The sequence below is a fragment of the Myotis myotis genome, unplaced genomic scaffold (assembly GCF_014108235.1).
Source record: "Myotis myotis isolate mMyoMyo1 unplaced genomic scaffold, mMyoMyo1.p scaffold_m19_p_4, whole genome shotgun sequence".
NCBI classification, from domain to species: Eukaryota; Metazoa; Chordata; class Mammalia; order Chiroptera; family Vespertilionidae; genus Myotis; species Myotis myotis.
Window position 1 is genome coordinate 119,936,662 of NW_023416346.1, and position 15,849 is coordinate 119,952,510.

Consider the following 15,849-nt stretch of genomic DNA (forward strand, 5'->3'; position numbering starts at 1 on the left):
ACAGATGAGTTTTAAAAAAATCTTAACAACTCTTAAACAGTCAATCAGTCTATCTATCTATCTATCTATCTATCTATCTATCTATCTATCTATCAATCAATCAAAGCCTAAGTGACCGTCACAACCGAACAGATGACCAAACGACTGAGTAGCAGGCTGCATGGGGCGACCAGGCCAGCAGGGAGTTTAGTGAGGGGCAACTAAACAACTGAGCAGCAGGCTGCGTGGAGTGACCAGGTTGGCAAGGGGGGGGGGGGGTTAGTGAGGGCTGACCAAACGACTGAGCAGCAGGCTGCGTGGGGTGACCAGGCCGGCAGGGGGGGCAGTTGGGAGCGACCAGGCTGGTGGGGGCGGGGGGAATTTGGGGGCAACCAGTCTGGCAGGAGTGGGGGCAGTAAGAGGCAACCAGGTCAGCGGGGGAGGCAGTTAGAGGTGACTAGGCTGGTGGGGGTGGGAAGGCAGTTGGGGGTGACCAGGCTGGCAGTGGGGGCAGTTGGGGGTGACCAGGCCAGCAGTGGGGGCAGTTAGGGGCGATCAGGTAGGCAGGCAGGTGAGCAGTTAGGAGCCAGTGGTCCCGGATTGTGAGAGGGATGTCCGACTGCTATTCCCCGAGGGGTCCTGGATTAGAGAGAGTGCAGGCTGGGCTGAGGGGACCCCCACCCCCTGTGCACAAATTTTGTGCACCGGGCCTCTAGTTCCATTAATAAGAATATGATTAAAAACATAACATTCACGATTAATGGAAATGAAAACTATAATTAAAAATTTCGAAATAAAAGTTAGCCAATGGAAAATCACCTTTCCAAACTCTAGAGACAGGAATTAATAAGGTATATAGGTTTACACAAGTGCTTTAAAATGAGAATTATTATAGAGATCTTAAATCACCATGCTTATTCTTTTATAGTAACAATCATTTAACATCTCAAGGCAACACATATTAAATCAACGTGTAATGTTGACAGTCTTAATGATGGCCCATTTGTTCTGTTAACACTATCACTGCTGCTACTACATATTGCAGTAGTTCTTTGCTATAATCTTACTAATATTTTTGTTTAGGGAGATAATTTGAGAAATCATGCGACTTTTATTTTCATATTTATATTACAGATAGGAGTTATGCTATCCAAAAGAAATACCTTATATCTATGTTTCAAAAGTTACTTAAAGCAAAAAGAAGGCACTTACCACAACTTGTAGCACTTGTTCGTTGTGAAGTGAGGAGGAGGAGGAAGAGGACGAAGAGGAAGAAGAGGACGAAGAGGAAGAAGAGGAGGAGGAGGAGGAAGAGGAAGAAGAGGAGGAAGAATAAGAAGTGGAGGAGTCAGCCATCATTTGTGCTAAAGTCTGCATCAACGTTTTCCCCAGGAGAAAAAAAGAGCTAAACATGGCAATTACGCCAAACACCATTCCAAAATTGAACCTGTTAAGAGGAAAAAATTGCATAAGTGTACAATTCTTCGTAATCCATGGGCTAAAAAATTTATTGACCAGGCACATTTCATAGCTTCAAAATGTGTAAAAAAATTTCAATACCCCTATCTCTTTTTTCTTATCTGAACTCCAAATCTGTAATTGAAGCACAGGCTCTAGTCTATTTAAGCTGTTCTAATAACTTACATTTCTCTCATAACTGAAGCGGCTGAATATTCTTTCCAATAAAAAGTTATATGTGTGTGTGTGTGTGTATATATATATATTTTTAATTAATTTCAGAGAGGAAGGAAGAGGGAAAGAGAGATAGGTACATCCATGATGAGAGAGAATCACTGAGTAGCTGCCTCCTGGCACGCTCCCCACTGGGTATCGAGCGTGCAACCTGGGCATGTGCCCTTGACCAGAACTGTCCTTTAGTTCGCAGGTTGACGCTTTATCCACTGAGCCAAACCAGCTAGGGCCCAATAAAAAGTTTTGTTTCCTTTCTTTTGCTCATTTACATAGCATTGTTTTGCTCTTGTTCTCATATAGTTATGAAAGTTCTTTGGGCATTATATAGACATCCATTCTTTTTTTCCATTCTTTTTTATTTACTGATTCTATTATTTGCATCTTATTTTAGCTATATTTTGTGATGAGCTTAAATACTAACATGGTAAAATTTAATGATAGTTTTTTTCTATTGTTTTAATAATTAGAAGTTACCCTTATATCTATTACATTTTCTAACTTTTTGATAAGTTGTGTTTTTCAAGGAACTTGTCCATTTCATCTAAATGGTTAAATTTATAGGCATAGAATTGTTCAAAATAGTTTCATTTTTTTAAAATGTCTATAGGATCTGTACTAATGTTCCAATTTTCTGCTCTTTTTTATTTCCTGCTTTTTATTTTCTTTGCTTTGATTTGCTGGTGCATTTACTGCTTTTTGATGATCTATTTACATTTAGCACTACTCCATTTGGAGCTAAATTTTTAACAAAAAGCAATTTAGACAAAGGTCCCCTAACTCCCATATTAGAAATTCTCTCAATTACAAAACCTGTCTGTCTCTAAGGTATCCCAGAGATTATCATAAACCCTTTAACCATAAATGCTATAAAATTCCATGATTTTTAAATGTTTTTTTAAACTAAAGGAGTATGCTTGGCATTGCAAAGGGGGCTCCAGGACCCCCAACACTGCAATCTGGCTAGCCATTTTTGCACGTGGTTTGTCCATATGCCTTACTGGTTGTTAAATAGTTTTAAAATCCTTCTCCTGGAGAAATATCACACAAAAAGATAAGGGAAAACAAAAGACAGGAATAGGACCCATGTTCCTATGTGTGATGATGGGGGAGAGAATTCTTCAGGATTATTTTCCTAATGAAAAAGGCTCCATAGGTTTTTAGCTTTTATATTAGTGTACAATGTACAGAATAAAGTGAACAAGTCTAAATTGTACAGCTCACTGAATTTTTACATATGTACATCCATGTATCTATCATCCAGATGAAGATATAGAACCTTGCCCTGGCTGGGTAGCCCACTTCCATGGAGCGGTGTCCCATGCACCAAAAGGTTGTGGGTTCGATTCCCAGTTGGGGCACATACATAGGTTGCAGGTTTAATCCCCGGTTGGGGCATATACAGGAGACAATCGATCGATATTTTTCTCTCACATCGATGTTTTTCTTTCTTTCACTCTAAATCTCTCCCTTCCTCTCTCTCTAAAATCAATAAAACCATATCTGTGAGTGAGGATTAAAAAAAAAGAAAAATATAGAATCTTGATTTATAATGTATGCAAAAGCACAATGATGCAATCCCATAAGTTTATATAAAACCAGAAAATTTCTACACTGTCAACATTTTAAAACTCAGGAGTTTGGAACATGATGGAAACAGTTCCATTAACAAGCATTTCTCATGATCACAATGACTAATTTAAACTAAAAAAAGAAAATGAAGAATACCATTGGTAAAGCATCCTTGCTTTCCGCCGTCCCCAACTATAAAAGGCACGATTGAAAACAGCAGTTTGCCATCTTATGTGAAAAGGGGAGATGCTCAAGCCATTGTTCTCCAGCCAGTCTTCATAAGAATGCTTAAAATACACAGATGACTAAAAGAGAAAAAGTTCCACATCATTCAATTTTGAAGAACAATTTATAATGTTTAAGAAAATAAAAAATTACTATTTTCTATATAGGAAAGCTAGATTCTGACTGCCCAAATGCTAGTAATTTTAAAGCTTTATGTTCATTCCTCAGTTAAAGTGAAGGCCTCACATTAGCTGGTTTGCTGAAGTTAGGGTCAGGTAAACTAGAGCCCATGGGCCAAATCTGGCCTACAGCCTGTTTGTGCACTGCCTATGAACTAAGGATGGTTTTTATCTTTAAGAGACTGTACAGAGACAACAACAACAACAAAAATAAGAATATGTAACACCCTGTGTGGCCCACAAAGCCTAAAATAGTATCTGACCCTTTACAGAAAAAGTTTGCTGACCTCTGCTTAGAACAGCATTGTCCAAATAGAAATATGAGCCACAAATGCCAGCCAAAATTAAGTTTGTGTAATTTCAAATTTCCTTGTAGCCAACATTTAGAAAGTTGTAATTAATTTAAATACATTTTCAACTCAAATCAATATAAAAAAAATAGTGTACTGGGTGACATCAGAGGAATGGTGGCATGAGATATCCCTGAAGTTTCAACAAAGGACTCCCTGCTCAACGCACAAACATGTCTGAGAAACCGCACAGTGAAACATCTAAAGGTGGGCAAGTGGGAGCAAACTGGGAAGGCCGGAAGGGAAAAAGCTGAGACTAGCCACAGATGCAGCCCTGCAGCTGTAATCTCACAAAGGGGCTCAGCCTGGAGAGGGAAGGAATCAGGTGTGGCCGGCACTCCCTTCCGCCTCGAAAAGCAAAGAGATTTAATGAGCATTCCTGCAGGTGTGGACAGTACAAGCTGCAGCTGAGCCCAGTGACCTGGGCAGGGACAAAGCACAGAGCTGTGCCCTCCGTTGTCTGGCAATTGGCATTCCAGACAGAGAAACAAAGCCACAGAACCCTTCCCTTAACCTCCCAGAGCTCGCCTCCCTTTACTATTGGTGTTAGGTTGCAGAGCAAATTATATGCATACCGAAGAGCTGGTACTACAAAATCATTTTTTCCCTGACAGGCAAGCTGAGACTAATCCCAGGGTCCGGTGAAGGCGTGGGGGGAGGGGAGGTGTCAGGGGGCGTGGGAACAATGCAAAGGTCCGCAGGTTGGCACTGACAGGAGGGCAAAGCAACAAAAGAGGTGGCCGGGTTCCCCCACATCACCCCACTGCCATGCACCGAGGCTACACTGCCAGCAGCATATGGCTGCAGGGAACAGCACTGGGAATAAATAAATGGATAAATTCCTAGAAATAGATAACTTTCCTAGACTGAATCATGAAGAATTAGGAAACTTAAACAGACCAGTCAACAGTGAGGAAATTGAAACAATTATAAAAAAAACTTCCAAAAATAATAGTCCAGGACCAGGTGGCTTTGTTTTGAATTCTACCAAACATTCAAAGATTTGATACCTATCCTCAAACTCTTCCAAAAAAATGAAGAAGAGATGATACTTCCTAACACATTTTATGAGGCCAACATAACCCTGATATCAAAACTGGGCAAGGATAACACAAAAATGGAAAACTACAAACCAACATCTCTGATGAATACAGATGCAAAAAATCCTCAACAAAATACTAGCAAATTGAATACAACAATACATAAAAATAACAAAACATCATGATCAAGTAGGGCTCATTCCAGGGCACAAGGATGGTTCAACATATGCAAATCAATCAATGTAATACATCACACTAACAAAGCAAAGGATAAAAATCACATGATCTTATCAATAGATGCAGGAAAAGCATTTGATAAAATACAGCATGGATTTATGACTAAAACACTCAATAAAATCAGTATGCAAAGAAAGTACCTCAACATAATAAAGACCACATATAACAAACCCTCTGCTAATATACTCAATGGTGAAAAACTGAAAGCTTTTCCTCTAAAATCAGGAACAAGACGAGGATATCCACTCTCACTACTCTTATTCAACATAGTGCTGGAAGTCTAGCCAGAGCAATCAGGAAAGAGAAATAAAAAGCATCCAAGTTGGGAATGAAGACTTAAAAGTGTTACTTTTTGCAGATGACATGATTTCATATGTAGGAAACCCTAAAGACTCCATCAAAAAAATTATTACAGCCCTACCTGCAGACTGAAGGGTCCCAAGTTCAATTCCGGGCAAGGGCACATGCCTGGGTTGTAGGCTTAATCCCCAGTAGGGGGCGTCCAGGAGGCAAGCCGATCAATGATTCTCATCACTGATGCTTTTATCTCTCTCTCCCTCTCCATTCCTCTCTGAAATCAATAAAAATGTATTTTTTTTAAAAAGAGCAACTTCAAAACATGCCGAAACCGGTTTGGCTCAGTGGATGGAGCGTCGGCCTGCGGACTGAAAGGTCCCAGGTTCGATTCCGGTCAAGGGCATGTACCTGGGTTGTGGGCATATCCCCAGTAGGAGATGTGCAGGAGGCAGCTGATTGATGTTTCTCTCTCATCGATGTTTCTAACTCTCTATCTCTCTCCCTTCCTCTCTGTACAAAATCAATAAAATATATTTAAAAAAAATAATAATAAAAAAATAAAAAATAAATAAAAAGAGCAACTTCAAAACAAATAAAAACAAACTATTACAGCCCGGACAGCATGGCACAGTGGTTGAGCGTCGACCTATGAACCAAGAAGTCAAGGTTCGATTCCTAGTCAGGGCACATGCCCAAGTTGCAGGCTCCATTCCCAGTGTGGGGCGTGCAGGAGCCAGCCAATCAATGATTCTCTCTCATCATTGCTGATTCTATCTCTCTCTCCCTTTCCCTTCCTCTCTGAAATCAATAAAAGTATTTAAAAAACTATTACAAACAATAAGCAAATATAGTAACGTTATAGGATACAAAATCAATGTACAAAAATCCACTGCATTCCTATATACTAACAACGAAATTTCAGAAAAAGAAATGAGAAAAGATTCCTTTTGCAATTGCAACTGAATGAATAAAATACCTAGGAATAAATTTAACAAAGGATGTTAAAGAACTATATATTTAAAATCACAATGCATTATTAAAGGAGATTGAAAAAGACGATAAAATGAAATGATATTTCATGTTCATGGATTGAGAGAATCAACAGTTAAAATGAACATATTACCCAAAGCAATATATAGATTTAATGTAATCCCCATCAAAATTCCAATGTCATTTTTTAAAGAAATAAAACAAAAAATAATCAGATTTGTATGGAACTACAAAAGACCTGGAATAGTGAAAGCAGTCCTGAGATAAAAGAACGAACCTGGCCCTAGCTGGTTTGGCTCAGTAGATAGGGGGTTGGCCTGTGGACTGAAGGATTTGATTATGGTCAAGGGCACATGCACGGGTTGTGGGGGCTTGATCCCCAGTAGGGGGCATGCAGCAGGCAGCCAATCAATAAGTCCCTCTCATTATTGATGTTTTTATCTCTCCCTTCCTATCTGAAATAAATAAAAATATAGCAACAAAACAAAACACACACACACACACACACACACACACACACACACACACACACACACACAAAGAACGAACCTGAAGGTATCACACTACCTGACTTCAAATTATACTTCGCAGCATAGATAATGAAAACAGCATGATACTGGCAGGAAAACAGTAACACAGACCAATGGAACAGAATTAAGAGCCCATAAATAAAACCACATATATATGGGCAAATAATTGTTTACATAGGAGCCAAAAATACACAATGAAAAGAAAGTCTCTTCAGTAAATGGTGCTGGGAAAATTCAAAAGCCACATGCAAAAGAAAGAAACTAGACTACAGCTTGTCCCCATGTACAAAAATAATTCAAAATGGATCAAAGGCCTAAATATTAGATCTGAAACAATAAATTACACAGAAGAAAACACAGGTTCTAAACTCATGGACCTTGGTCTTGGAAAAGATTTTATGAGTTTGATCACCAAAGGCAAGGGAAGTAAAGGCAAAAATAAATGAATGGGATTATATAAAACTAAAAAGATTCTGCACAGCAAAAGAAACAAAAAGGAAACCAAGTGAATGGGAGATAGTATTTGCAAACAGCAGCTCCGACAAGGGGTTAATATCCAAAATATACACAGAACTCATACAACTTAACACCAAACAAACAAACAAACAAACAACACAATAAAAAAAAATGAGCACAGCCCTAGCCGGCTTGGCTCAGTGGATAAAGCATTGGCCTGTAGACTGAAGGGTCACAGGTATGATTCCGGTCAAGGGCATATGCCTGGGTTGCGGACTCGATCCCCAGTAGGGGGCATGCAGGAGGCAGCTGATCAATGATTCTCTCTCATCATTGATGTTTCTCACTCTTCCTCTATGAAATCAATAAAAATATATTTTTAAAAAATGAGCCCAGCAGTGGTTGGGCATAGACCCATGAACCAAGAGATCCTCAGTTTGATTCCCGTCAGGGCACATGCCTGGATTGCAGCGGGCTCAATCCTTGGTGGGGCGTGCAGGAGGCAGCCAAACGATGTCTCTCTCTCATCCATGTTTCTATCTCTCTCCCTTCCTCTCTCTCTCTAAAATGAATAAAAACATTTAAAAATAAAAATAAATGGGCAGAGGACCTAAACCAGTGATGGCAAACCTATGACACGTGTGTCAGAGGTGACACGCGAACTCATTTTTTTGGTTGATTTTTCTTTGTTAAATGGCATTTAAATACATAAAATAAATATCAAATATGTAAGTCTTTGTTTTACTATGGTTGCAAATATCAAAAAATTTCTATATGTGACACGGCACCAGAGTTAAGTTAGGGTTTTTCAAAATGCTGACACGCCGAGCTCAAAAGGTTAGCCATCACTGTCCTATTTATAATTTAAATAAACCCCCAACCAGTCAAACAGAGGAAACAGGTCAGTTGGAGTCAGCTTTCTATTCTTTTCCGAGCAACCCTAAGAAATTAGGCCTACTTTGATCATGTAAAAGTAATAAAAAACCAACTTAAGCTCAGTAATTTCTCTTACATTCAGGGTTGGCAGGATAGCTGCTTAAATACAGCCTAATAAGAGTTTTATTTTTAGGAAAGTTTGAAGTCCTTAAGTACAGATTTTGGATAATGTAAGTCATTTTATATACACGTACCCCTATTACCTCAGTTACAGAAAGTACAGTTAGTATTTTGTCATATCAATGCCCATCCATTTGAGAAACTTATGTTTCTAGAAGAATATTTCACCCCATCCACAGTCATAAAAAATGACCTGAGTCTGAATATAGGTATCTATTTTGCCTTTGGATCTGTAATGTTCTCTGCTCTCAATCTTCAGGTGAAGTTCCTGAAACCTATCTGTTTTCCAAGACTTTTAAAGGAGACTGACACACCCCTAGACTAGATGTCCACAGAGAAAATCCTAAAAGAACCAAGGGTGGAATAGCAGAACAACTCCCTGAAACAGAGTTGAAGGTACAGACTCCAAAAGCTTTGAGGCCTTTGCATTCCCCAGGCAGAGATGCTGAATAAGAGGTTTTTTTGCTCAAGGAATAGGGGTCTTTTGAGCCAGGGGCTGTTACTGAAATTAAAATTCCATCCTGATCACCTCACACACTTGACCAGAAACTACAGAGGTTTGAAAAATCCCTTTTATTTTGTCACACATGCAACATGAAGAAATCATGTGGCTTTGCTTTTCTTCTAAACAACAAAATCACTGTTTAAAGAAGCAGTGGTCTGTATTGCTTATGACATGCTAAGCACTATGCCAAGTATGTGCAGAGGAAGCACCTAGGAAATCCTGTGAGGATGCACAGTCTGATTCTATAGTCCAGATATGAGGACTGAGATTCTGCGTTTCTGAGAAGCTTCCAGATGATACAGGTGCTGCTGGTCCTTGAACCTCAGGTTGAGTAGCAAGGCTTTATGTGGATGTACTAATGCAATCTTCTCTACTATATCAGGAAATCTTTGCTATTATTACCCCTACTTTAAAGATGAAGAAACTGAAGCACAAGAGGCTATTCTGCCCAAGCTCACAATCACTGGGAAGTGGAAGAGCCCAATCCTAGATCTAAGGACTCTACTGTGTAACCTCCTCACTTTGCAAGTTCAAATACAACAAAATAGAACAAATATTTCATTTTACCATTAAACCTAAAACACAAACGAAACTATTTAAGACGATATTCATGACAAGGTTTTACTATTCGTAATTAAAATTTTTATTAAACAGTTGAAAATTTATATGATTTCATTCCCCACAGAGTTACCCCCACCCTCCAATATTCAATTCCAAAAGGTTGCTAGAAGCATATGGTCAAATGTTCATAATTTTTGCTACCCTTTTCAAATAACTGGAGAATGGACCATGTACCCCGAGTGTGTGTGGGGGAGGGAGAGTGTGTGTGTGTATGTGTATGTGTGGGGGAGGGATAGTCAATGTGAAGAAGGGTTGGTGGAGGATGCAAATTAGAATATGAGAAGTCAGAATTCTAAATCCTTGCTGCTAGGTATTTATCTGAAGTATAGGCTGGTAGCCTGGGAAACAACATTTGCAGCGCTTGGGAACTGGTTGGAAACACAGAACCTTAGGCCCCGCCCCAGACCGGATGAATCAGAATGTGCATTTTAACCGGAACCCCAGATGACCGTGTGTACTTTGAAGTTTCAGACGTAAAACACAACTTGATTTAGATTCACTCCCTTTCCAGAGTCTCTAGAGCAGCGGTTCTCAACCTGTGGGTCACGACCCCTTTGGGGGTCGCCTAAGACCATCGGAAAACACATATATAATTACATACTGTTTTTGTGATTAATCACTATGCTCTAATTTGTAACAATGAAAATACATCCTGCATATCAGATATTTACATTACGATTCATAACAGTAGCAAAATTACAGTTATGAAGTAGCAACGAAAATAATTTTATGGTTGGGGTCACCACAACATGAGGAACTGTATTAAAGGGTCGCGGCATTAGGAAGGATGAGAACCACTGCGCTAGAGGGTCGTGGCCTCAAAGACAATGGGGGGTAACAATACCTCTCCTATGCGGACATTTCATTTTTAACCCTGGGTCACTGCCGCTGATTAAGGCATGCCCCGGCCCTCCCAGGACCACTACCATCGCCTCCAGGGCTGGACCCAAAGGCTGCGGGGCATCGCCCCGCAATGCGACTGCGGCTGCTGCGCAGGTCACCACACCCCTCCCGCGCGCGGCCCGCCAAAATGTATTCCACGGGCCCCGGCACCACGCGGAAGGCCGCACGTGGACACCCGCCGCACGGCTTCCAGACCGGGAAACGGGAGGTAGAAGAGAAAAGGCCTCGGGCCATGCGCCCCAGTGCAGGGTACCGCGGGCTTGGGCAGTGGATCGGAGGCCCTCACCTTCAGCACCAAATCGGTCAGGTAGACGGCAGTCCAGCCGCCCACCACCACCACCACCAGCGACACCGGAATCATGGCAGCGAGGGAGGCAGCGGAGGACAGGCGAGCCCCGACGTCCTCCTCCCTGCGACCGTGCAATGAACCGGACGCGCGATGCCTACAACCACACCATCTGCACAGGAACAAGCCGGCCACCGGCTCCTTTCTCGCGATGGCGCCGTTTCCCACCGGCCTTTTCCGGTAAAACACGGACCGACGCATGCGCGCCGGAAAAGGAGGCGGGGGCTTATTTTCGTGGGACACTGGCGCGCTGACGTCCCGGCATCTGTTTGGCGGCGGCTGCCTGCCCTCTAGTGATTTCTTAGGCTTTGTCCCTCCCTGCTGTCTGCTCGTGCTCTCTGGTTCCAGTTTAGGGTTTCCTGTTGCTTTTTAGTTTGGGGTTACCTGAAGTAATAATCGTCCCCACCTCCCAGACCTTGTTATAGGTATCCAGATTTAAGTTATTACTTTTATTTGTTCTTTTTATTGAAGTGTCATTTACATTTAGTGAAATAATACAGAAGTCAACTGTCCATTTCATTGAGTTTTAATAAGTTTTATTTGTGTAGCCTAATAAAAATAAAGAACATCTACATCTCAGGAATTTCCTTCCTGGTCAATCCCCTCCTCCCTTCTTTAAGTAAATAGAATCATACAATAGGCACTCTTGTGTCTGGCTTATTTTGCTCAAAATACAGGATGGGGCAAAAGTAGGTTTACAGTTGTTTGTATGAAAAAATAAAACAATTGCCCTAGCTGGTTTGGCTCAGTGGATAGTGTCAGCCTGTGGACTGAAGGGTCCCAGGTTCAATTCCCGGTCAGGGCACATGCCTGCGTTGGGGGGCTCAAAATCCAGTGTGGGGCATGCAGGAGGCAGCTGATCAATGATTCTCATCATTAATGTTTCTCTCCCTCTCCCTTCCTCTCTGAAATCAATAAAAATATATTTTAAAAATAAGTAAAACAATAAATAGCAATACAAGAATAAACTATGTTTCACATACTTGCAACTGCAAACCTACTTTTGTCAAACCCTGTATTTGAGAGCTGTAGCAGAGGAGAATTTGAGACCCCAAAATATGCCTTTTGGCATATTATTTTAAACTGGTTATTAAAAACAGACTTAAGAAAAGCTCTAACAACCAACTAGAAGTTACCTGTTTGTAAGAGATATTTACATTTATAAAGGAATCTTCATTTGCAAAGGTGTGGCCCTCTCTGTACCAGGAAGAGTAGGAGGAACACTTTATCAATGGAGAAGGCAAACACCTTAATCCTGCATAACACCTTATCCTTGTTTACTGTGCTTTTCTTGGTCACCTCCCATACTGGCCTCCTCCCAAACCCCAATATCCTTTGTCTTCAGCTGGAGATAATACTAAAGGTGGTGGCTTTAGCCATTTTGGAGATCTACTCAGTTTTCCTGAGTCTACAGGTTATTAAACTTTTTAAAAATCCTCACCCAAGAATATGTTTTTATTGATTTTTAGAGAGAGAGGGAGGGAAAGAGAGAAACTTCAGTGTGAGAAAGAGACATTGATTGGTTGTCTCCCATACATGCCCTGACTGGGGATTGAACCCAAAACCTGGGTATGTGCCTTGCCAGGGAATGGAACCCAACACCTTTGGGTGCATGGGATGATGCTCTAACCAGGGCAGGTTTTTCGTTGTTGTTATTGTTGCTGTTGTTGTTTTAAATCCCACAGGAACTGTTGTTAAGCCCTGTCACTATAGGTCCTAAATTTGGCATTAGAAAAAAAATCTCATCCCACTATTTCATATCTATTCCTATTACTGTCCATTTAAAATTTCTTTTTAAAGTTATGTAGCTTAGAGCAATTGAATCAGAATCTCAGCATGGGACCCAAGCATTAGTATTTTTTTAAGCTCCTTAGGTCATTCCACTGTGCAGCCAAGACAGAACCACTGAACTAGATGATCTCTAATGGGAAGGAAAACTAATATTTATGGAGTGTTTTCCTGCATTATCTTAATGTTCAAGCCTTTAGAAGTTATTTGTTCTACCTTTTCTGGAAAAGCATCATCAATAAATATATTAATACCTGCCCTGGCCAGGTTGCTCAGTTGATTGGAGCATTGACCATATAGCAAAAGGTTGCAGGTTTTATGCCCAGAGGGCGTTCGCTCTCTCTCTCTCTCTCTCTCTCTCTCTCTCTCTCTCTCTCTCTCTCTCTCTCTCAAAAAACAAAACAAAAAAAAACAACCACAAAAAAACCAAAAAACTAATACTTATACCCAAATATTGAGGACATAATACTGTCTTAAGAACAAGTATCCCAAATAGAAATGCACCTCCAAAGCATCCTCTACAGGAAAAATAAAGTGTAATAATAGACCTATATTACAGATATTGCTACTAGTTTGCCTCACTGTCCATACTTTTCCTAAAATTTTAATAATTTAGCATCTTAACTCTCTATCTTGAGAAACCTTATGATTCAGTTCCTTGTATACATGTGTGTATATGTGTTACTATAAAATGTTTTAAATTATTTTAGACATAGCTGGGTCTAACTTATAAGAATTTATAATCGAGCATCCTATGGCTTCACAGTTTTCCAGATACAGGTGTCCCAAAAGTCTTAGTGCAGTTTTAGGTTTTGATAATTTCAAAAGTATAAATGAAACATACTTACAAAAAAGCATCACCTGAATGTTTACTTCAATTGCTTCTACACTTACTCATTTTGTGAAGTTTGAATAATTTTAAATTTCAGAATTTTTACCTCCCCTAATAAAGGATGACAAATATTAACTGAAAAAAAGTAATTGAAATACATTTACTGTTCAAAAAATGTTAAGATCAAATAAGCATGAAGGGAATTGAAATAATTTTACTTTCAAATGATGTTTTGTGTAAGTTTGTAGAATTTGTACTTCTGACGTTATTAAAACCTAAAACTGCATTAAGACTACTGGTGCACAATTGTATTTGAGCTGACCTTTGCTCTTATATAACTAACTCCCTGGGAGAAGAATATTAACTTAAGAATGGAAATGTATTCTCTTTTGTTAGCCTGAAGCCTTGTCTGGACCACTTGCTGGGACAAGTACCAGCTGCTGTGTAGCTATCTGATTACCCAAGATATGAAGTAAATAAGTGAATTGTGTTTTTCTGTTCCAAACCTAAAAATTTGCTTATTCAACTGACTTGGTATTCTCATCAGGGACCCAGCAGTCAAAACAAAACATTGAATTGAATCCTGCTGGTTTCTGGAATTTATCAGTAGTGGAAGCCAGCTGGTGGCAGCAGAAGAGACAAGATAGAGGATGCAAGATGGCAGTAAAAAAAAATGCCTAAATTCCAGAAGATAAAGGTATTCTTTCTTAGAATAAATTTGTGACCTAATTACAAATCATTTCAGGTTTCTGTCAAGTAACTTTCAAGTAAAGGGTACATAACTAAGCTTTTATTCATATTATTTTGTTTAACACGTTAAGCACCCAGCGTGTTTTGTCTTCCGGATGGAAAGTATAGTGTCAGTCATCGGTGAGTGACTGGGTGCTTAATGTGTTAATATTTTTTAGAGGGGCACCAAATATACATTTTGGCTGAATACAAAATAGTTGCATGTTAAAGTCAATATTTGCATGAAGCAGACTATCACCATCTATATATATATAAAACCCTAATATGCAAATAGACCGAATGGTGGAACAACTGAACAACTGGTCACTATGATGTGAGCTGACCACCAGGGGCACACAGGGAACATGGTGGGCATCAGCAGTAGGAGGCAGAGCGCAGAACATGGCGGGCATCGGCCGTGGCAGGATGGTGGAGCAGGTGAGCAGGGGCGCCAGACCAAGGTGGGGTGCCGGTCACTGTCATCAGGGCGAGCCTCTGGTGGTTACTGAAAATTCTTTGCTCCCACGCACCATGGTCCTGTCTGGCGCTTGCACCCGCTGCCGGCACCCAGCACTGGTCCCAATCGCTCAGCACTGTCAGCGGGTGCTAGTGGTGGCTGCTGGCCCCAAATGCCCCTGAGGGCTTCTCCACCTCCCCCTGCTCCTGAGGGGCGATCAGGGCAGCAGCCACTGCTCGCAACTGTTGATGGCACAGGCCCAGCTTGCATCCACTTATGGTATCAGCCCAAATCACTTTGTGCTATCAGCGGGTACGAGCGGCAGTGGTGAGAGCGGGGCTGCTGGCAGACAGGGGACCAGGGGCTGTGGCATGAGGGGCCGGGTGTGGGCGCAGAGGATGGGCCGAGACCCGCCCCTGTGCCCACTGCAGCCTCACGGCCCACAGTTCCTTTCAAGGTGCACGAATTCATGCACTGGGCCTCTAGTTTTATAATAAACTTCTAAGATACCAGAATCATCATGAAATATTAAAATTAGATATTACTAATTTTAAAACTATTATTACAATGTTACTATTAAAATGTTAATATTCAGATTTTAAAGTTTGACATTCCATTCAGGAATATTTATTTCTCATCAATGTAAGCTTGCTTCTTGGGGTCATCATACTCTACATTTATGACACCAAATTACTAGTACACCAGTCAGGATAAGCTAGTCATTGTTTGGGTAAATCTTAGAATCCCAGGGGCTTAAAAAAACAAAAGATTTATTTTTGTTTGTGCTATGTATCCATCATGGGCTGTCAGACTAATGGAAACTCCACCATTTTCTCATGCTCACACTTCAAAATGAGGCTCAGGGTTCATTCACTGCAGCAGACAAAGAGAGGACTAGGGTGTTTACCACTGGCAGCAAAATGTTATGGCCTAGAATATATTCACAGGATACTTTCACGTTTCATGAGCCCAAAGTAGTCAAAATACCTGTGCCCAACTTTAAGGTCAGAATGAATGTAATCCTCTGCACACCTAAGAACAGAGAAGAATATACCTGGAAATAAACAG

At 40.7% G+C, this 15,849-nt stretch overlaps 1 protein-coding gene across 2 annotated transcripts in view; it reads right to left on the reverse strand.

The window, feature by feature from the left end:
• Positions 1-11,167, reverse strand: part of MBTPS2 (membrane bound transcription factor peptidase, site 2) — a 58,616-nt gene extending 47,449 nt beyond the window's left edge. The window contains exons 1-3 of one of the 2 annotated variants that reach the window (XM_036305073.1): positions 10,916-11,167; positions 3,397-3,545; positions 1,192-1,426 (exon numbers count right to left, since the gene is read on the reverse strand). In XM_036305073.1, the coding sequence (XP_036160966.1) occupies positions 1,192-1,426; positions 3,397-3,545; positions 10,916-10,990 (459 nt within the window). In that variant the 5' untranslated portion in view covers positions 10,991-11,167. The remainder of the gene's footprint in view (positions 1-1,191; positions 1,427-3,396; positions 3,546-10,915) is intronic. The other variant, XM_036305074.1, reaches the window with a different exon arrangement.
• Between the last annotated feature and the right edge of the window lie 4,682 nt (positions 11,168-15,849).